The sequence below is a fragment of the Manis pentadactyla genome, chromosome 4 (genome assembly GCF_030020395.1).
Source record: "Manis pentadactyla isolate mManPen7 chromosome 4, mManPen7.hap1, whole genome shotgun sequence".
Taxonomy (NCBI): Eukaryota; Metazoa; Chordata; class Mammalia; order Pholidota; family Manidae; genus Manis; species Manis pentadactyla.
In genome coordinates, this window is record NC_080022.1 from 24275471 (window position 1) to 24298436 (window position 22966).

The following is a 22966-nucleotide window of genomic DNA, read 5'->3' on the forward strand; positions in this document are numbered from 1 at the left end:
GCAAGTCCCCCCCAATAAAGCAGGGGGAGAAAGCAAACCCCAAAACCCGCTTCCAAAATGGTGACATATATATTCTATACTTTACTTATCACCTACACCCCCCTTACTTCTCTTTCCCTTTAAAGATCTTCATGGAACCAGAGGGCCTCATTCAGACTTCCCTTTTATTACGGCTGACTTAGTGATTTTCATACAGGTGTTTAATTAAAAATAGACCCCAGAATCATACACATATAGGGGGAGGAAAGGAGAGAGGAGGAGAAAAATGACCAAGAGCAATTTCTCCCAAAGCAGAAGCACTGGGAATGTAGAAACAGCCTCTTGATTCCTTGTCTTGGTGACTCAAAGGCCAAGCTGAGTCTGGAATGAGGACAAGGGACTTCCTCAGGACCCAGACCACCCCTCCCCCAACTCCTTCCCTTTCTCCTAGGCTCCAAGTGGGAAGCCACCAATTACTGTGTGCATCCTGCCCTGGGGGACAAGAACAGATCCCCAGACACCTTACAGCTTCTGTTGAATCTTTTTAATGCTGTTAACGGAAAGTCTGGAAAAGGTTCAGGACAAAGTTCTTTTTCTCTCATTTTTAATTACAAAACTAACAGCTGTTAGAATCTTTTTTTTTTTTTTTCCTTTTTTCTTTTCCTGGCTACAAAATACTCTGGGGAGATGCATTATAATTTAAAATATATAATATTGCACAAACAACCAAAAGGTAAACTAAAGAAATAATTACAAAGAGAAAAACCCTATTCCATGAAAAAAAGATTGAGCATTCTCTCCATCCCACCCCCTCATTGAAGGTTTGAAGTAGAAATGACCACCACTCTCTTGGCGTCCCTGACCACAATCCCTTTAAATCATTGGTGAACATATCAGATTATCTACAAGAATCACCAGAGCAGCATCATGAAGCACCAGGGTCTTCAGGCATTCCTACAGCCCCTCATTCCCCCAAGAGAGGCACAGCTTTACCAGCATGGAGGGTAAGACCCACAAAGACTGGGTCTGTCTTCAAGAAGAAGAGCTTCTGCAGAAGCCTGATGAGAGTCTCAAGAAGTCCATCCCCAACAGATCCCTTCAAGATGTAGAAGGGTTGAGGCGGAGAAGTTGGACTTACCTGAGTTGTAAGTACTCAGCTTTGATTGCTGCTCTGTACCGCTGGTAGCTGGCTGTGCCCTAAGCTACAGGGGACTCGAGGTGAGTAGTTGGTTGGACAAGGTATCCTGCCAGGCAATGCACAGAAGGGCCTGAATTGGCCCCTGCCCTTCTTGGGGGGGCAGGTGGCACAGCTGGGCTAAGGACTTGGGTGCATTTGACAGACTAAGCCCTAGGAGAGGCATTGGGGACATACCAGCCCGGGCATGATGAAGAGGAGGAGGAGGTGGGAACTCAGGGTTTGGTCTCTAGATTCTGAACCACAAGGAAGATTTCCAGGAATGGAAAATGCCTGGGGCAGGGAGAGATTCCCAAGAGAGGCAAATTTCCCAGAGACAAATGCCTCTTACCAACTGGGACAGGAACCAGAATGTGCTTGCCATCCCTATCTAGCCAAGGGCAGGTGGATGACCTCCCTTGCCTGCTTATGGGTGGACAGAGTATGTGGTCTCCACTTCCTCCAAGAGACTGGTGGTTTAGCTTCTGTCTATACAGGCTTCAGAAGGGCCAGAGCTATCCCTTGGGACTGCCCAGCAACAGTAGGTGTTTCCACAGAGAAATGTAGGCTCTTCCGGTGACGGGGCTAGGTATCCTCCCCTTTAAGTCATTCTGTCGTTGGCACAAGGCAGAGTTCCTGGTTTGGATTTAGTGAGCTTCTTCCCAGATGTGAGCAGAGGCCTAAAGGGCCAGCAAGGAGCAACCCCGAATCTGTGTGCAGAGCTCTGGTTGACAGAGGCCATTTGGGAAACATTCTCAGTCAAGTGTCTTCCAGGGCTGGACTGAGACGAATGAGGGACGTGGGAGGTGCTGTGGGTGGGGGAGCTGCTCGTTCTGGCTCCCCTCATTCCCAGTCCTCCCACTCTACATCTTCCAGCTGCAAATAGGAGGGAATAATAGAGAGCACAACACATATTTACTCCTCTGAGTCAAGCCCAGACCAAACCTCCCCCTGCTGCCTCCATTTCCGGATAGCCATCCTCCAATTTTCCCCCACTCCCCCAGGCCATACCCTGCCCCCCTATGGGAGTGAACCACTAGTCTTAAGGAATGTGTATGGGGAGCACAGCTGCCTTCTGCCTAAGGGGTGGGTCTGCTGTTCTGATCATTCCAGACCCAAATGAAGTGCCAACCAACACAGGACAGTACAAGGGGATGGCCTGTCTACAGGAACCAAGTCAGTCCATCCTTTAAGGATAATTTGTCTCCTCTTGAGCATGTGAGAACACGGCTCTGAGAGACAGGAACTTGAGAGTACACTGTAATCAAGAGCAAGGGCGGAAATGGACAGCAGGGGCTCACAGGGCCTTCATAGGGGCTCCAGCACCCTAATCCCTACTGAAGCCCCTGGGGAACTTTCTCTTGGCCTACTGTCAGCTGACCATGGTATGATGAGTCCCAGAATGACTCTGCCTGGGCATATTGTATGATGGGTTTTAAAAAGGGCTGCAAAGACATAAAAGCCATCAAGGCCCTGTGGCATGACAGAGTGCCGTGGGCCATCTCCTGCCCTGGGTATAGTGAGGTCACAGGTGCAAAATACTCTTCGGTCTCTATCTCCCTCTAGGCTCTAGTTTTCCAATATGAAAAATGAGGCCCTTCCCATCTCTCTAATCTGTTCACTCATTATAGCAGGTTCAAGAGTTACATGTTATAAGGAACCATGTGGTTCTTGCGTGACAGTGGAAGCTAACACTGATTTGAATCAGATGTCTTGGCTGGAGCCTCAGTCTTGTCACTTATCAGCTGTGACAGCTTTCTTCCCAGCCTCTCATTCAAAATGACCCACTGTTGATTGTGAGAGGTAATGAAGAAAAAAAGTAGTAAGGTCTCTGACTTTATAACTGGGTTTTGTGGTGGTTTCAGTAATGTCCATTGAGTGCTCTCAGGTTCCAGGCACTCTGCCTAATGCATCTACATGCATGGTCTAACAGCTTACAAGGTTCTGATGATCAATTCCATGATTTAGATAGGGAAACAGAGGTTCAGTTTGAGTGAATTGCCCTAGATGACATTGTCTTTTGTCTCCAAGGCCAGAAGTTTGCTCAGGTCCCACACCTGGGATCAATGAGTCAGAATGTTGGGGGCAGGGTCTAGCATCTTTTTTAGTAGTTTCTCAGGTGATTTTGATACAGAGCTAATGTCAAGATCTCTCCCATCCACTGACCCTGGAAGTGAGGGGAAGCAGAGCCTGCTGATAACAACTATTTAGGGCCTGAGTGGGAGATCCTGACTTCCTTCCCATAGCCCACCACCTCAGAGAAGAGCAGAGATCCACCCTGAGGGGAGAACTGGGCTTGATGGGGAGAGTCCTCAGACCCTGGGCTCACTGGGCTTAGTGCCTGTGGCCAGCCAGGCCCACTTACCTCTCCAGAGGCATCCACTTTGGAAAGTACCATCTGTACTTCTTCTTCGGTCATGTCCAGGTCAAAGTCCTTCTCCCAGTCCTCGCTTATGTCTGTGCTTGACCCTGGAACCACAATCCACAGTGTAAAGGTGGGGAGGGTATGTGGAAAGGTCATAGCTGGGTGATGGGTAAATACCCATCAAAGGGCTTTACATACTGCTTTCACTGTGTCTCAGTGAGTTCACTTTAGGAATCCTTTCTAGGGAAATTCCTGGATTCAGTGAAAAATTTAGCCAAAAAGATGGTCACTGTGATGCTGCTGTAGAGATGAAAACTTAAAAAATAACCCAGAAGTCCACTGATGGGGAATTATTAAAATAAATAAATGGTGGAGACACCTGATGGAATATTATGTGGCTTTTAAAGGTTAGGCTGTAGAACATTTATATATGTGGAAAAATTAATTGTCTTAAACTATTAAGTGAGAAAGAGCAAGTTACTTAATAGTGAAGAGGCACTTTGGCCCAAAGACTTCCTGGGAGCCACAGAAATCTTCCAGAAGGAATGGACAATAAACCTCTTCCTCTTCACTCACTCCAGTCTACCTACACTGATCTTGCTACTCCTAAAACATACCAGGTACATTTGCGCCTTAGGGCTTTTGTATGGGCTGTTCCTGTAACTGCAACTGTCTTCCTCAGGTATCCACAGGCCAATTTTCTTTTTTTTTCTCTTGTAACTATTTTAGCTTGCTTTATTTATTAGAATTTTTTTTTTGGTATCATTAATCTACAATTACATGAAGAACATTATGTTTACTAGGCTCCCCCCTTCACCAAGTTCCCCCCACATACCCCTTCACAGTCACTGTCCATCTGCATAGTAAGATGCTGTAAAATCACTACTTGTCTTCTCTGTGTTGCACAGCCCTCCCCGTGCCCCCCCACGCACTATACATGCTAATCGTAATGCCCCCTTTCTTTTTTCCCACCCTTATCCCTCCCTTCCCACCTGTCCTCCCCAGTCCCTTTCCCTTTGGTAACTGTTAGTCCATTCTTGGGTTCTGTGATTCTGCTGCTGTTTTGTTCCTTCAGTTTTTCTTTGTTCTTATACTCCACATATGAGTGAAATCATTTGGTACTTGTCTTTCTCCACCTGGCTTATTTCACTGAGCATAATACCCTCTAGCTCCACCCATGTTGTTGCGAATGGTAGGATCTGTTTTTTTCTTATGGCTGAGTAATATTCCATTGTGTGTATGTACCACCTCTTCTTTATCCATTCATCTACTGATGGACATTTAGGTTGCTTCCATATCTTGGCTATTGTAAATAGTGCAGCGATAAACATAGGGGTGCATCTGTCTTTTTCAAACTGGAGTGCTGCATTCTTAGGGTAAATTCCTAGAAGTGGAATTCCTGGGTCAAATGGTATTTCTATTTTGAGCATTCTGAGGAACCTCCATACTGCTTTCCACAATGATTGAACTAGTTTACATTCCCACCAGCAGTGTAGGAGGGTTCCCCTTTCTCCACAATCTCGCCAACATTTGTTGTTGTTTGTCTTTTCAATGATGGTGATCCTTACTGGTGTGAGGTGATATCTCACTGTGGTTTTAATTTGCATTTCTTTGATGATTAGCGATGTGGAACATCTTTTCATGTGTCCACAGGCCAATTTTCTTGCCTCCTTCAAACGTTTGCTCAAATGTTAGTCTAAAATGGCCTACCCTGACGATCACCCCCATTCTGCTCTAGTTGTTCTATTTTCCATTGTATTTATCACTTCATAACATTACATCTTAAACACGCTTATTGTCTAATAATAGAGGAGCTAGAATGTGAGGGATCGTTTTCTTCTGTATTCCAAGTGCATAGTATCCATAGTTTGCACTCATTGAGTATTCACGGACCCTTTTGCTAAACCAGAGTTTGGCAAACTATGGCTGGTGGACGAACTCTAGCCTATCGCCTGTTTTTGGAAATAAAACTTTAGAACACAGCCGTGGCCATTTGTTTACACATTGTCTATGGCTGCTTTCCCACTACAACAGCAGAACTGAGTAGTTGCAGCAGAGACTGTATGCCCCCCAAAACCTAAAATATTTGTGATCTGGCCCTGTTCAGAAACAGTTTACCAATCTCTACATGATTCTGCTCTATGTGATGATTCTGATGCCTATTAAAGTTTGACAACCACTGATCTAAACATTTATATTTGGGTATGACTTCTTATAGGCAACAAAAAATGTACATGTGAAAGTTATTACTAAGAAGAAAGCTGTAAAAATAATTCCTTTCAAAAAGGATACATGGTATGATTCCAGAAAAAACCTCAGATGGATGTACGCATACAGAAAAGATGAACAAGATACCCACAAAAATACTAACAATAGTTATTTCTAGGTGATGAAGCCACAGAGTAATTTCTCTTTTCCTTTTCTTTTCTAAATTGAATACATATTACTCTGTAATCTAAAAAGAACAGGCCCCTGATCTTTCAATGGTATGATCTGTAAGTATCTCCTTGTCCAGCCTACTCCTCACCAGGTGCCCAGGCTCTGGAACCTGCCATTAGCTCTGCTCCCCATGTTTCTTGTAAGGAACTGTTCTTTCTTCCTAGCCATCTAGTCAGGAGCCACGTGGTAAAACCATGGTCTATGGAGCCAGGCAGACCTCGGTGGAATCCCTACTTTTTATCTGTTGTGTAGTCTTGGGTAAGTTATTCTGAGCTTCAATATATTTATAAAATAAGGCTAAAACCATTCTCTTTGTAAAGAACCACAGAGGAACTTACTAGAATGTAGATGCCTATCTCCCCACCCTCATTCAGATTCAGTAGGTCTAGGTGGTGGCTCAGAATTCTGCATTACAAACAGGTACCAGCTGATTCTGGGTAGGCCTGGGCCTGAAGTTTTTTAAGATTAGAGGTGTCAGTGTGAAGTGCCTGTCACCTGTACATGTAGTGGGTATTTAACAAACAGAGCCATCAAAGGACTCAACTCAGAGTTAAGTAATTTTGCACAGTGTTCCAGGGCTAGACGGGGGCAGATCTGCAACCCAAACCCAGTTCTTCTGACTCACTGTGCATCTAAGTCTCCCTGTGCCTTCAGAACACTTTGATGGCACCTGGCTATCTATCAGTGCAGGTTTCCTGTGGTTAGAAGCTGGACTCCTGGCTGGCTCCTCACTTTAGAGCTGTGGTTGTGGCCATGACAGCTTTTCCTAACCTCAGGCTGCCTTCTAGGGATTTGAGACTCTTTAGGTTTAAATGCTAGGGCAGATCCTTCTAGGGATAGAAAACATAGTATTAGCTAACATTTTTGGAGCACTTCACATTCACCCTTATTTCAGAGATATGTAACAAGTTTAGAATTGATGGACTATGGTAATACACACTTAACATATAGTAGCTGTCATATCATCATTGGTATTGCAAATAAAGGAATCTGCTCCTAGGATCCTCACAAGGAACAAGGAGACAGCTCTGCCTTGTGAGGTAGCAACTCTGTCTGCCCTGCCCCCACACTCTCTCTGGGCTTTGGCCTTGACTTACCTTTCTTTCCATTGTTGGAAGGTGTAGACTTCCCACTGTCTGAGTTCAGCTCAAACACCCTTAAGTCTGTGAGCACCTCCTCCCTCAGAGTCTCTACTCTGGCTGGAGGCCTGGGTTCTGGGCCGCTCAGGCGGCCAGCAGGGATGGGGGGCTTGGACTGAGCTGGGGGCGGGGGTCCAGTCTCGCCCACATCCACAGCCAGACCCTGTTCCTCCAAAGATGCCTCCAGAAGCCTTTGGGACAGGTCCTTGGGCAGCGCTGGTGCCTCAGGCGCAGTGGCAGGGTTGATGATCTCTGTCATGAGGGAGACGCTCTCGCTGCTCTCTGACGGAATCGCCTCTGTTGGAGGCTCAGCTGGAGTCACCAGCGTCTCATCATGGGGTCTCTGGGGGCCAGGTCCTTCAAGGGATGTGGAAATTTTGGCCACAGGAACCTTTCCCTGTTTTGGAAATGTGGGTGAAATGCCCACAAGCTCCTCTAGTGGGAGAGAAAGGTAAGGAAAGAGGGCAGTGTTCCCTGATGAGCCCCAAGAGAACTTGAGAGGTCTCTGAAGACAGACCTCAGGCTTCTACCCCAGTTTACTCTGAGCAGCACTAAGGGGTGCCCACTTCCTCACCCTCTCCCCATCATGGTTCTTCTGCAGATACCCCGGTCAAAGTCTCTCCTACCCGGGAGGCCCAGCACATGTCTGACGGGCACTCGACTTTCAGCAACACAACCTGGGATGACATGATAAATTAGGAAGCCGAGACTTGGGAGTAAATCAGTTCTGGGTTCAGGCTGGCCTCTGCTACATCCTGGATGTATGATATTGGGCAAGTCACTTAACTGTCTCATTTGTTTAAAAAAAGGGGGATAATGAAGTTGTGACAAAGACTACACATGTATAAAAAGCTCTTAGTACAGGTTGGGCATATACGCACTTAAGTGTTAACATGCAGGTGGCTGCAAAACACCGTCTTAAACTGAGCTACCAGGTAGAGGATGCTTAGCTCCCTCCCTAAGCCAGTGGTTCCCAAACCTGGCTGGGCATTAACATTATCAGAGGTGCTTGTTAAAAATACAAGTTTGGCCACATGTCCACAGAGTCTTATTTAGAAGAAAGGAAATGAAATCTGGAATTTGAATAGCATCCAGGTGACTCTGAAGTAGCTGGTCCAGGGGCTGGCAGGGGAACGTGCTGCTACGGACACATGTGATTTCTATACCCAAACCTGGAATTCCACAGCCTTGGTAAACACCTCCCTGTTAGCTCAGCCTATCCTCAACACATACAAACACTGTACTCATTCTCTACTCTTCCCTGGGGTGCCAAGTTTCCCTGGGATTCAGAGAGAATGGCCCAGAATCCCACAGGCAGGACCTTTTACTTGCCCATTGCCTCGCAATACTTCTTACCTTCTTCCTCTTCCCAGCCGGGCTCTTCGGAGATACTCTGTTCTGCCCGCTGCTTCAGGGCATCCCTCCGGGCCTGCTCCTGAGTGTGGGGAGGAGCAGACGGCCAGGAGCAGTCAGGGCACCCTCTTTCCAGACTCTGGTCTGGACTCCAGCACTCTTAGTATCCTGTGCCCCTTCTTCCCTCAACGAAATCCAGCCCACTTCCCACCAAGGCTGAGTCCGGGTGCCTCCAAGGGGTAGGCCAGCATACCTGCTCTAGCTGATGGACTTTATAGAAATAGCGATGCCAGAATTCTGAATGGGAAACAGCTGCTGGAACCTGGAGGAAGGGGACAGTGGAGATGAGACTTTGGGAGTGGTTGTGTGGGGTCTGTGCACCAGCCTTATCAGCCTGTTCCCAACTGTTCTGGATTACAGACACGGTTAAGTGGCTGAGCAGTGATTCTCAGAGCACTTCCACCCTCCCCGCAGCCAACCCCCACCCCACCCAGACCCACCTTCCCGGCCCAGCCTGGCCTAGGAGGGAGAAGAGAACTCCCATCAGGCTTTGCTGGTGAGTCAGTTTCCACTATGTGGGTTCTCTGCTCAGGACTTGGCTGGTCTGGCTCTACAGGATCTCTCACTGCTCTTTGGGCCAGACGACTCCCCAGTAACTCTGACATGTCCCTCCCACCTCCCGACACCTCAAGCTGGGAGCTAGCTGAGGTCCTTGCCAGTTGGGCCCCTCACCATCTTGGTGTAGAGGGCCCGGATGGAAGGGCTGCCCACAAGGAGCTCTGAGATCTCCCCCTTCTTCTCCTCCAAGCAGAACTGGGAAAGCCAGGCGTCAAACAATTCCGGGGGCCCTGCAGAGGGACAGACACTGATGGTCAGTTCCCTGAGTCTGGGGGAAGAACACTGGGCCTACAGAAAACATACCTAAGCCTGGACATTGACAATGACAAAATCTTAAGGTTTCTTTCAAAGCTACTTGGTCCAAGATGGGGGTGAAAGGGTGGGTGGGTCTCACTGATATCAGGGCGCAGCACCTAAATGATCTCCAGAAGGGGCTGCAGTCTCCCTTTTCTCATGTTTGCTTTTTAGCAGCTGGTTACTGAATCCCCTCTGCTGAAACAGCTGTTCTCAGGTCACCAGTGACCCCATGTTGCCAGATCCAGTGGCTACTTCTCTGCCCTCCTTCATGGGACCGATCCACTTTCTGACCCTGGGAGCCCCTGCTGTCCTCCTGAAGCCCCTCTCTCTCCTGGCTTCTCATTCTTTTGTGATTTTCTTCCTACCTCTCTGTTACTCCATCTGATCTTTAATGAGCTGGGCTCTTCTTTTTCCTTTCCTTACCTTTTCTCATTCTCTATTTTCTCTTAAGATAGCTGCCACTAAACCATGAGTTTCAACCTCTCTCCCTGACTGACAATTCTTGTCGTTACAGCCCCCGCTACCTTCTGGGCTCCAGATATAGGGGTCCTGGTATCCGCAGGACACCTCCATCTGCACCTGCACAGGAGCAGCAAACCCAAGGTGTGTTCATTTTCTTCCCTCTCCAACCTGTCCCACCCAGTTCTCTGCCAAAACCTGGGGCCATCCTAGTCTCCTCCCTTAGCCACTCTCTGGATTCCACTTCCTCAGTCTCTTTTATGCACACCTTCCTCCTCACTCCACCTGCCACTTCCTAGGCTCTGGTCTTCCCGCTGCCATGGCGACTCTTAACCAGCCTTCAAACCTGTCTGCCCATCTTTTGTCCCTCTCTATGTCACCCTTCACAAAACATGACCGAAGGCTCTTCAGTAATTCACCACAGGAGGGCTTTTTAAGCTAGGGTCTAAAGATGGACTTCAAAGAGTCAAAGAACTCCCATATTACAAACAAAATTTTGTGGAGAGAGGGCATGTCATTTTCAACAGATTTTCAAAGGCCTTTGTGACTAAAAAATGGTTAAGAACCACTACTTTGAGCCTTGCACAACAAAATTCAAACTGCTAGTCCGGCACCCAGAGCCCTTCTAATCTGGCTCCAACCAGCACTCCTACTGCCCTCACTCCCACAATCCCCCTTTAATCCAGCCTTCCCAAACGCCTAGATGTTGAACACCTCCCCCCACTTCTAAAAGAAAAATTAGTTTGCTTATAATTCATCCTTAAAAACGTCAATTCCAGTGTCACATCCTATATTCCCCAGGCTGGACTGGGTGTCATCCCCTGGGCTTCCCCTGCCGCCCTCTTTCTGTAGAAGCAGTCATTCCATCTCCGGTATCTTTGCTTTATTCAGTTTCCTGTTTCTCTCTCCCAACAGCAGGCTCCTGGAGGTCTGCACTGGATTGAGGGCTTGACTAATTTCTGATCTCCAGTTCCCAGCCTGTGGTTTGCTGCACACCAGGGACTTAGCCAACAGGCCCAGAAGGGAAGGCAGGCAGGGTAGTGGGGCTGGGAGGGAGCCTGAGCTGTGGAAGAGGGAGGGAACAAGCCCCTGCAGGCAGGGATCAAGACAGTCCCGGCTCAGGGAGGAAGAGGGGCCGTCAATTCTCCCACTAGCTGGCAGGTACACACTAACCCCACTCTGGTCCCTCCACACAGGGGGTGCCTGGCCACTGCTTCCAGAGACAAACAGGGCCCATGGCCCAGACCCCTTGGTCTCCCCGCCCTGCAAGCCCGCCCTCTCACCACTACCTCCTCACCATCTGGTTCATTGCAGTAAGTTGCTGGGTCTGACTGCAGGCTATAGAGGCGAGCCTATAAGAAACAGAGAATAGAAATTCTGGGGTGCTGGGCACAGAAAGCACCCCCTCTCTGCTGAGTACCTAATCAAATCAACCACAGCCCAGCTTCTTCCCTGTTGATTGCCATACCCACAGGACACTTGTCAATTAATACTGTGGCTAGGGAGTGGGGCATTAGGCTAGGAGTCCAAAACTGGAGCTCCCAGAAAAATGGTCTTTTGCCCAGTATTCCACCCCTGGGAACTAGGAAAATATGGTATAAGTAGGCTACAAAGTTATCTGTACAAATTGCTTTTGGATTATATGAAATTTCAAAAATTTTAGTGCAAACACATTAATAAAGTCCAAATTTATGGACAAACCTTGAAATTATATAACTCCCCCAAATTAAAACGATTCATTAAGAATTCCTTCGTTTCATAGCCAGTCTGCTGAGTGAACTGTAAGCTGTGCTCCTATAAGGGCCACAGGAATAGCAAACTTTAAACAGAAAGCCCTACCTTCCTTCCTCAGTATTAGGTGAAGCATGGCCAGGCTGGCTGCACTGGCAACTTCAGCAAGTGGTTTGGGGGATTCACTGTTGTTATTATTTAAAAATTTTCACATTTCCCCTCAAATGTTCACAAAGTGGTGGTGCTAATTAATACCAGTGCTGAAAGCATGCTTGAAGAATCAACGTTTAGAATGGAAATTCAGTGTAAATTAGTAAAATGCTATGAAGAAGGCCACACTTCTAGGACACCACACTGAATCTAGGAGAAAATACTCCATGAAATATGAGAAGTAATGATGGGAAAATAAAACATGATAGAAATATACCACTGTTGTTGACCTAAGTGCTTTGAAGACACTTTTCCCCCATACAGTTATTTTTATTGGAAGTTAGTCTTAAATAACCCAAATGTGGAGAAAACCATGCCTGAAAAGATGCTCCCTACAGCATTTCTTATTATGGTTGATATATGACAGGAAATAACTAAGTCATGCTATATTCACTTCAAGAATTTAAAAACATTAAAAATGATAGTGATTAAGAATAATGCTAATAGCTTACTGTAAAGTATTTTAAGATAAAATTGCATGTATAAAGTACCTTTTTTGTTAAAAAGAAAATCTCAAATTATCTTTACCAATGTTTGCAAAGAAAAAGAAATGGAAGGTTATACACCAAGAAATCTGGTTCTCTTCATGATGGGATTATGGATTCAGAAGAAATTATCTTCTTGCTTATCAGTATTCCCCAATTTAGTCATATACATATGTTCATTTCTTAGCCTGTACTTGTATTGCTTTTGAGAGTACAGGTTGGAAGCTAGAGTCCAGTGCCGTTTGGCATCTGCAGGGGAGGCTGCTAATGAATACCTTGGTGCCATCATAGGGTTCAGCTGTGCCTGAGGGTGTCCCCATCAGGGTGATGACATCGCAGTCAATGGTTTTGTCCGGTGAGGGAGCAAAGGTATCAGAGATCACTCCTAGGAAGTCAGATAACCCCTTCTTCATTTTCTCTGTCGCCCCAGAGGAGCCTTCAGTCTGCAGAAAGAAGCCAGCAGAGGAAGCAAGTGGCCCTGGGACAGGCTGCGATCTGGGGCAGAGCATATGGAGGGGAGGGGCAAAAGTGTGCTTCATGTGGGAACCAGGGAAGTGCTTATGACCCCTTACCCCATCTCTGGGGCTAGAGGAGAGAGAGGCAGCCAGGGTACCCATCCCCCAGATAGGGGTGTGGAACAGGGCCACAGTAGGCTGGGGTAGGTCAGAGCAGAGATCCTTGACCAGCTCTTCCATCAAAATTTCCAGGTTAGTCAGGCTGATCAAAAATTGACAGGAAAGGATCCATGCCAGGGACATTCAGTGGGGCAGTGGACCTATGAGCAGTGATAGGAAAGGTACTAGTTTTGGAGTTAAACTCGAATTTGAATCCCAGTTCTACAACTTGTTGGTTATGAGACATAAACCTTCTATGAGTCTCAGTTTCCTTATTTGTAAAATGTGGATAAACTCCTTCCTTCAGAGGGCTGCTGTGAAGATTAAAAGGGATAAGGCATGTACAATGCTTGGCCCATGACAAACATTTAACAAATAGTATTGTGGCATTACGATTTCATCATCGTTGCTCAGGAAGTAGAGTATTTTGTACGAAAGGTTGAAGAAATATGGGCAGGATGAGAACAGATAGCCTTGCCTAGAGGCAAACCTGGGACCAGCTAAGGGCCAACGTATGTACCTCCTAGAAGAGCAAGTGGGACACCAAGCTTAGCCACGTTGGTCAGAATGCCCTTGAGCAAGCAGGGATGGGATGCTCAGAGACAGGGCGAGGCTCTAAAAACCTCATGGAAAACTGTAATACTCCTGATTAGGCTGCTCAGCCATTTTAAACCTAGAACTTATCATAGTGCCTGGCACAATGTGGCATGGCTATACACTCATATTTGTCAAATGAATAAAAGGAATAAATAAATGAAAGAAACAAGTGGTGTCTCTGCTACTGGCTGGACTTAAAGCAGTTCAGCAGGATTACTACTTATCATTCACGCTCATCAGTTGCTGTGGTTGGCAGGCAGACGGTATTTTCTAAGATTCAACAGAATAAGCTTGGCTAAAAAAACTCCAAAACATGTTTTTTTAACATGGCCTTTAATCACAAGGCAACTGATTCAGCTGGTGACCAAATGAAGAAACTGCAATCTGTTCTAGTATTACAGGAGAAACTGTAACACAAAACCAGTATACTGTGATTCACGGGAAACTTGCAGTGTTATCTGTGACCGTACAATTTTTACTTGACACAATGACTTTAGAATCTAACTATCTCAAGAAGACTCCATTATATATTTTTGATTAACAAAAAGTGGCCAGTAAGAACATAAGTTGGCACAACCTTTCTGGAGGGAAGTTTTGTAATAAATATCCAAAGGCCTGAAACTACTTACCCTACAATCCCTTCCAATATTTTCTTGTAAAGAAAATATCAGGGGCAAAGATTTAGCAATCAGAATATTCACTGTAGCTCTGCTTACAATACTGGAAAAAAAACCGAAATAGGAAAGCAGGGACTGGTTAATCCACATAATACAACACCACACCATTTATGATGCTGTAGAATGAGGTTTACAATGATTAAGCCAAAAAATAGGTTATAAAACATGGTATTCAGCTGATTCCAGTTTTGAAAAAGAAAGTGTATATAAGGGATATACTCCCCAAATATTAGTAGTTAATTAACCTCTGAGAGATGGAATTATGGGTGTCTCTAGGTCTGTCTTTTTCTTTTACTTACCTGTATTCTCTAAATTGTCCACAATGAATGACTCTAATAGGAAAATGTTTGCTAAAACAAGTACAGAAGTGAGAAACCTTATTATTACTTATTATATGTAGCTTCTTTGCTTGACAGACACAATTCTTTCAAAATGGGAGACTCTGAGGAAAAACAATCATCTAATGGTAGAAAGGTTGGAAGCCCCACTGGGTCCCAGGACAGGTCAGGCTGTGAGGTGAGGGAGTCACGTGGAAGGTGTAGGTAATACTCACAGCCAGCTTCTCCTTGACCACGCTGGCCGTGGCTGCAATGGTGCAGGCTGTGTCATGCTGCACCACCTGCGTGAACTCTGCCAGGTCCCGCTTCATGAACTCCAAGGCTTCGGAGGACTATGGGGAGACAGAGGGACGACAGAGTCAGCTGGCTCCACTGCCGTTTGTTCTCGTTCCCTGTGCTTCTTCAGTACCAGACGGACACATGGAAAACTCATGTGACATGGGAATCCTGAACTCAGAAACAATGCTTACTTGTCTCAATTCTAGGACCTGGGATTACCTGACAGCAGAGAGCACGAAAGGAACTTCCTGCTCTGTACAGGGACTCAGTCTCAGCCACTTAACAAGCTTTGTGGCTGTGAGTAACTCTCATCTAGTTCTCGGTTTGCTCCTCATGAAGAGGTGAACTAGATCAGTGGCTCTCAAGAGCAGACTGGGGAAGGGGGCAAATGTAGTCTAAAAGCAAAACAGACTCTGATGCACTGTTTCGATATGCTTTGAGTCATGGCATTTGTTTCAAATTTCAAATAATGTGAAGAAAAGGTGTGTGATTGTTTTATCAAAGGAAAATGTTTGTTACAGAGAAAGAGAAATTCAGTTGAAATACAAGGCAGTATGTGAAATTATTTGTTTGAAAGATTTAATGAACATGTTGCATTAGTAACAGCAATAGTTTACAAAGTTTTTATGAGTAATTTTTGACAATTTAATAGCAGTAAAAAGGGGTGTGATTTTTACAAAGGGGATGTTATGAGAAACACTGGATTGGATTTTCTTGGAGGCCTTCTTGGTGCCACCATTCCAGGGTTCTATTCACCCACAGAGCTGCTTTGGGCAGAGCTAGTATTTGCTTCTGTGGACCCATCTGCTTCTCACCCTGCATGCAGACTCAGCTTGAGACAGCAGGTCTTCAGCTCTTGGCTAAGTCTTGCCCTGCCTTGCTTCATCCTCCACTTTAGGACACCTTCCTGGACTATCTCTGTGCTTGCTCCTGCAAGTCTTCTCATTTCACATGGGGCTAATCAGCTGCAATTTTATTAAGCATGTTTTTGAGTGTTCTGGTGGTTTTTTATTTGGGCCTGACTAGTTTTTCATCAACCTGGGAAGTCTCTGAATGGGACAGTCTCATCTCTCAGCCAGAGGCTTCTCTCGGGGTGGGAGTCATGCCTTCATTTCAGACTTGGGACTCCTTCATTGGGACGGAGTAGTCATTTCTTAATTCCCTCTCCCCACCCACGGTGCCATGCCTTAGACCAGGCCAGCCTGCTCTTTCGTCTGGACTCCTCAGATTGCATCAGGTACCTCCACTACATTCTCCTTGTGACAGCGGTGGGAATTCTGTAGGTCAGAGCAGATCATGCTGCCCCAGCTTTACAGTCTTCCGTGGTTATACAATATCCTATGAGCAAATATAAAATCTTTATCTTCACTTATAAGGCCCATAATCTCGCCTCTGGCAGACTTCATCCCCTATCACTCACTGTGCCCTCATTGAGCTCCAGCTGGCCTTTCTCAGGTTTCTCAAATGCTCTAGCACTTTCCCCACTACAGGGTGTGTGAATACATTATTCCCTCTCCTTGACACACAGTTCTAATTCTTCAAAACAAACAAGTGAACACAGTGAACCCTCCCACCTGGTTAACTGGTTCTTCCTTCAGATCTACGCTTATATGTCACTTCCCTAGAGAAGTTTCCTGATGCCACCTCAGACTAGGCTGGTTCCCTGGTTTCACGTTTCCAGGGCACCTGCATATTCTCTTAACATTTTTCATATTTAGACTTACGATTATCCATTCCATTAGCTATCTTTCCAGATAAACTGTTTCATGAACATAGAGTCCATGCTATTTGTTCACTGACGCTTTCCCAGTGTTTCTTGAAATATGTTTGCTAAATCTACATGTACGAGGACAATTTTAATCAGATAACAATTTGCATGATTAATGAATTGTTGTCCCTCACTACACTGTGAGTTCTGAGGGGTCAAATATGAACGGATAGGGTGCTTGCTCTTACGAAGATCAGTCTACTGGAGAAAATGCTCCCCTAATAGTGCTAGTGTGCGAAGACAGAGGGTATTATGGGGAGTTTGTAAAGACTAGGTGAAGGGAATACTGGTCTGAGCCCTAAAGAATGAGCAGGAGTCAGCTAAGGGAGCCTGGGCAGCAGAAAGGTTCAGGAAGATAAGGGCTGAAAACCACCCACTGGATTTGGCAAGTGGTACATGAAGTTGAGTGTGTATAGAGATTAGTTTATGTGGTAGCTTCAGGGTGGGGGAGGGAGTTGAGAGATTACCCTGTTGACCTCAAAATTTAAAAAGTAGGATGTGAGGTTGACTTCTGGAAGTAAAAGAGGAAGTGGCTGAACAGAAGACTTGGGAGAAGAGTTACGTTTGGGGAAAGTTTCTGAAGCCAAGGGGAGGAGAAGCAAATAAAGACTGAAAAAGCTTGGGGTTTACCGAGACCTACAAACATTTGAGTCCTAAACTTTTACCTAAAAGGTAAAGCAGAAGTGGTGAGGGATGAAGCTGGATAGGTTGCTGCAGGCAATGTGGGTGACAGGGAGCTACCAAAGGTTTGAAGGGGGTGGGATGTGATGAGATTTGCATTTCTGATAGGTCACTCCAGTGACACGCCACACCTTTCAGATTCACTCATGAGACATCAGGAAAGGAAAGCCTGGAAAAGTTATGTGGAGATCTGAGAGAGAATTATGCCACAAAAGCCAAGGGAATAGAATTTCAAGAGGGAGTGATCACTAGTGTCAAATGCAGCAAAAAAGTACAGGAAGATAAGGGTTGAAAACCACCCCACTGGATTTGGCAAGTGGTAGGCGAAGTTGAGTGTGTATATAGATAAGTTGGTATGTGGTGGCGTCAGGGCTGGAAGGGAGTTAAGAGAAATCATGTTGACCTCAACTTTAAAAAGTAGGAAGTGACCCACCAAATGGGTAGGAAACACCACTGTGTGATTTTTGGCTGTCCTTCCACAGATGTCAAACAAAAGCAAGCAAGTTTGATAGAAAATGAACAGTTTCTAGAAAAAAAGAAAAGTAGGAAGTGAAGTTGTTTCCTGGAAATAAAGAAGGAAGTGGTTGAACAGGAGACTTGTGGGAGAGTTGGGTTTGGGGAAAGTTTGTGAAGGCAAGGGGAGGAGAAACAAAACTGAGACTGAAAAAGCTTGTTTAAGTGAGGCTGGGGAATCTGTGGTGGGGCCAGAGAATGATGTGACTTTCTCTGCAAGCATCTGTGGGCAATATAAACACACAAATGCACATGCTCTAGTGGATAGGCAAAGGGCAGAGAAAGGCAGATTATAGCACCATCTTAGAACTGTAGTCTCTGGGGCAATGTACGCTAAGGGGTTCAAGGGGATCGAGTGGCCCAGATGGAGCCAGAATGGGAAGGGAAGGAGACAAGGCCAGGAAAGTACTGGAAGACCAAGAAAAACATGGAAGCATAAACTGACTGGTGGTGTTTCAAGATGTTTGCCCATCACTCTTAGCAGTTAATAACAACAGCTAATGCTTACATACTACTTACTGTGTATTAAGTATTGTTCTTGGTGCTTTACATGTATTATCATTTAATCCTCACAGCAATACTATCAGGTAGGTATTATTAGTATTCTCATTTTACAGAGAGAAACTGAAGCCTAGAGAGGTTAAATAACTTGCCCAGGCTTATATAACTGTAAGCAGCTAAGAGAGGGAAATTAAGTCCTCTTTTTCCAAGTGGGGAATTATCAAAGACAGAAACAATCCCCACATCCTTGCTTCAAAGTGGGACTTCCCCAAGAATAAAGATGGAAGGCTGAGCAACTCTTTTTCATGAGTTATGGTTAAGACCAACTTTGAGAGAAACAAACAAGAGGCCCTCACACAATGCTTGCTGAATGAATGTCAGACTCTTCTTCCAGGAGATTATTTAACAGAAAGAAAGCTACTTTGAGGTCTTCCCTATTAAACCTCAGTGAGAAATTTTCTTAGTCCTCATCAACAACATAAAGAGCTCAGGGCAATCTCAGATTTGCTGAGCTGTAGCTGAGAGGCTGTCCAGGCGTATCCAGGCTAAAGGAGGAGTTAAAACCAAGTTAAAACACTCCCAGAGTCGAGGACTAATTTAACAGAGGTCAGAAGCCTCCTGGAGTCTTCCCTGAAGCAAGACTCACCCCAGTTGCTTGGGGTAAATAGTGATTAACTATCTTCCAGGATTCAGTTGGGCTGGTTTTGAAGAACTAGCATGGAATGGAATAGGAACACACAATAGCATTGTCCACTAGCAGAGCCAAGCCTCACTCATCCCTCACTCAGCCTCAGGGACCGCTGTCTTCCCAGCACACTGAGCTCTGTAAAGCCCAGGATTCCATGTGTATCCTCAGGACCTGTCAGAGTGCTGGCTGTGACAACCCAATATTTGAATGTCTACAGGAATGTTTCTATTGCTATAATTCTTGTTTTTTCCAGTCCTAGATCAAATATTCTGTCTTCTACGAAGGTGTGAGTTCCCTGAGCTGGAATAAATTGCTTCTTCCTATGTATTCCTACGAAAGGGGCGCTCAAGCCTTTAAAACAATCGCTACTTCACTCTGGCTAGTGTCACGCTGGTCTGAGTAGGGGTCAGTCCTCTCGTAGACCACCAAGGCTGGCCTCATCCCCGAGGCCCGGCGCCCACATAGGTCGGGCGGGGCCGCGCGGAAGAGGGTGCACTGAGGCTGTGCAGGGCCCTGATGGAGGAAGGGCGCTGGCCCGGCTTACCTTCTCCTTGACTGCCTGGTAGCTCTGCTGCAGCCAGCTCCGCCACCACCCCACGTCCTCCCTGTGGAAGAGAGATACATCTGGCGGCCTCGCAATGCGACTCTTGCCCGCGCAAAGATCGGGTTCCAGTTTCCCCCTCAGATGTCCGCGGGCCAGGGCTTCAGACTGCTTCCCCACCCCCTCATACTGCAACTCCATCCCGCCTTTTCACCCTGTCCCCGCCCGCGCTGGCCTCCCGTTCCCCACGGTGACCCTGGCCCAGCACCCCAACCCTGGGAGAATTCAGGCCCCAACGCCCGGGAGCTGGATGACGGGCTCACCCTTCCGCCATCTTGCCCGCATGACATCACCACTATTTACCGACCTTTGACTTCCGACACGGCACCGCCCCCTCGAGCACCGCCCCGAAGTGCTCGGTCCAATCCTTGCGCCGAAAAGGCACTCAGTCCAATCTCCGTCCCGGGCCATCATTAGGCCCCGCTTCCTTGATTTCGGTCCAGTCTCTGCCCAGAGTTCGCCCTTAAGCCCCGCCCCCGAACGCTCAGTCCAATCCTTACTCAGTTCTGTCTTCAGCCCACCCACCCTTAGCCTCCCCACCCCCACCAACCTCGCATCCTTCTCGGTATCAGCTGACATGAGATACGGTGGCCAGTAGGGGCCACGAGTGCCCCTTAAGCTGTACAGTCGGCGACTGGGAGATGGGGAGCCAGACTGCAGCTCGAACGTCTGGATCCCAGAGCGCAGGGCTAGGACCAACCCCCCTTTATGAAAGCAGCCACGTAGCAGCTGCCTGGGGTCTCTTTGGGCGAATTCAACAAGTGCAGACTGGGGGCTCTGGGCCAGGATTTGGAGGTGTGTGAAAAACTCAGAGGTGACTTCGATGCAACCTCTGGAGGGGCTCTCAGGATACTGGAGAGAAAGATAACTCAGTTACCTCAAGTCTTGGCGGCCAAAATCGGAACGACGTGAGCTGGATGTGGTCAGGAGAAATCAGGAGACCGCCTGAACGAGGGGGATTGAGCTGCCAGAGAGAATGAGAGAGACAGAGACGTTTCGGAGGAGGAGGCTTCCACTGCTTTTACTGCTTCATCTGCTACCCATACATTTTGCACTAGATCGCGTCTCCTGTTGTCTGTTTAGGGGCGTTGTTTTAGTAATTTCTCCTCCGTGCCCCCCCCGTTCCTTTTTCCCTGTCTTCATACATGCTGTTATGTCTCCCATATTAAAAGCATGCAAACAAACAAAAAGCAACCCTCTCTTGACCCGGACACCATTTCCTTATCCCCCTTTACAGCAAAACTCCCGAAAGAGTTGCCTCTGCTCACTGTCTACAACTCCCCTCTCCTCCCATTCTCTGTTGAACTCACTTCAATCAGGTTTTTCCCTCCCCACAATCCGTTGAAATAACTTTCAGATGCTAAGAGCAATGGCCAATTATCAATCCTTATCTTTGAACCATCATCATCTTATTTGACAAGTTGATCACTTTCCTCCTCCTTCAAACACTCTTCACTTGGCTTCCAGAATACCATGTCCTCCTGACCTGCCTCCTACCTCACACGCATCTCCTCAGCGTTCTTTGATGTTTTCTCATTTCGTTGACCTCTTGTTGCTGGAATGTCCCAGGGTTCAGTCCTTGATCCTCTCCTTTTCAGTGTCTATAGTCATTCACCAGATGAGCTCATCAAGTCTTAGGATTTTAAATGCCATCTATACATTGCCAACTCTCAAATTTTCTCTCCAACCACACATCTCTGAACACTAGGGTCATTATCTCTGTTTGTATGTATAATAGGCTTATTAAATTTAACACGACCCCAAACTTTTGATGTTTCCAACTCAACTTCCTGCAAACTTCCCGAAAGCCATAAAAAGAATATGCAGCCTTGTGCCCACAAGTTGCTCAAGTCAAAATTCTGGGAGACACCTTTGATTCCTCACTTTCTCTCATACTCTAAAGCTAATTCCATGGCAAATCTAGTGGGTTCTACCTTTAAAACAAAACCAGAATTCAGTCACTTCTGTAACCAACACTGCTACTCTCTAGGTCCAAGCCACCATCATCTCCCATTTGGATAAATGTAAGAGCCTCTTAACTGGTGTCTCTGTGTCCAGTCTTGCCTTCCTATAGTCTAGTCTTAATTCCTCCTGAAAGTAATCTTTTGAAAAACATAAGACAAGGGGAATGTAAAATGGTACAGCTGCTGTGAAAAACAGTATGGTGATTTCTAAAAAAATTGAACAGAATTATCACATGACCTAGCAATTCCACTTCTAGGTATATACCCAAAAGAATTGAAAGCAGGAACTCAAACAGATATGTGTACACCCATGTTCATATCTGCATTATTCACAATAGCCAAGAGGTAGAAGTAACCCGTGTCCATTGACTGATGAATGTGTAAACGAAATGTGGTATATACATATAATGGAATTTTATTCATCCTTAAAAAGGAAGGAAATTCTGACATGCCACAACATAGATGAACTTTGAAGACATTATGCCAAGTAAAATAAGCCAGTCACAAAAGGACACATATTGCATGTTTCCACTTATGGACATACCTAGAGTAGCCAAATTCAGGAAGTAGAAGAGTGGTCACCAAGGGCTGGGGTGAGGAGGGAATGGGGAGATTATTGTTTAATGGGTATGGCATTTGAGTTTGGAAAGATGAAAAATTTCTGGAGATGGATGATAGTTATAGTTGCATAACAATATGAATGTACTTATTGCCATTTACTGTACACTTAAAAATAGGTAATATACATTTTATGTATTTTTTATCACAATTTAAAAATATGTAAATCAGATCATGATCTTCTGCTCAAAATTCTCCATTGTCTTCTTATTTCATTCAGAGGAAAATCCAGCAAGGCATCACAATTTCCTTTAAGATCCTCAATAGTTGATCTGACCTCAAACTACTGGCCCTCTTAGTTCCTGTGCCCCAGCCATATTGGCCATTTTGATGTTCCTTGAAAATTCCCAGCATTCACATGACTGAGGGCCTTTGAACTTGCTGCTCCCTCGGCTTTGAACACTCTTACCCCTGATATCTGTGCTTCAAACTTTCACCTCCTTCAAATCTTGACCCAAATATCATTTTCTTAATAAATCCACATTAGTTTAAATGGCAACTTGAAACTCCCAGAATTTCCATTCCTCTTTTCTGCTTAATTTTTCCTGCATACCACTTGTCACCATCTGGCATACTATACATTTTACTTTTTTTTTTTACATTGTCTGCCCTTCTCTGACTAGAAATGTGATCTCCATGAAGGCAGGGATTTTTGTTTATCTGTCTATCCCCAGCACCTAGAACAGTGCCTGGAACATAATAGACAGTTTTTGTTGAGTAAATGAAAGAATAAATGTAAGGAGAGTAAGGAAGAAGACAAGACTAGTTTGGAGCAAGCTGGAGTGGCTAAAAAAAAAAGGGAAAAGAGATGGAGGTGAGACTTTTTAAAGATCATTGAGCTCTAAATTTCTGGATGCAGGGCTAAAAATTCAAACCTA

General features: G+C 45.8%; 1 protein-coding gene across 1 annotated transcript; it reads right to left on the reverse strand.

Annotated features, from left to right (window-relative positions):
* Positions 1–145: 145 nt before the first annotated feature.
* On the reverse strand, positions 146–19814 carry BSDC1 (BSD domain containing 1). Its single transcript, XM_057499946.1, is given in 12 exon segments — positions 146–2029; positions 3519–3622; positions 7055–7531; positions 8453–8531; positions 8703–8771; positions 9182–9297; positions 11121–11175; positions 12525–12707; positions 12709–12744; positions 14691–14807; positions 19450–19510; positions 19770–19814. Coding segments are annotated over 12 exon segments (1341 nt in total). The 5' UTR covers positions 19781–19814; the 3' UTR covers positions 146–1996.
* Between the last annotated feature and the right edge of the window lie 3152 nt (positions 19815–22966).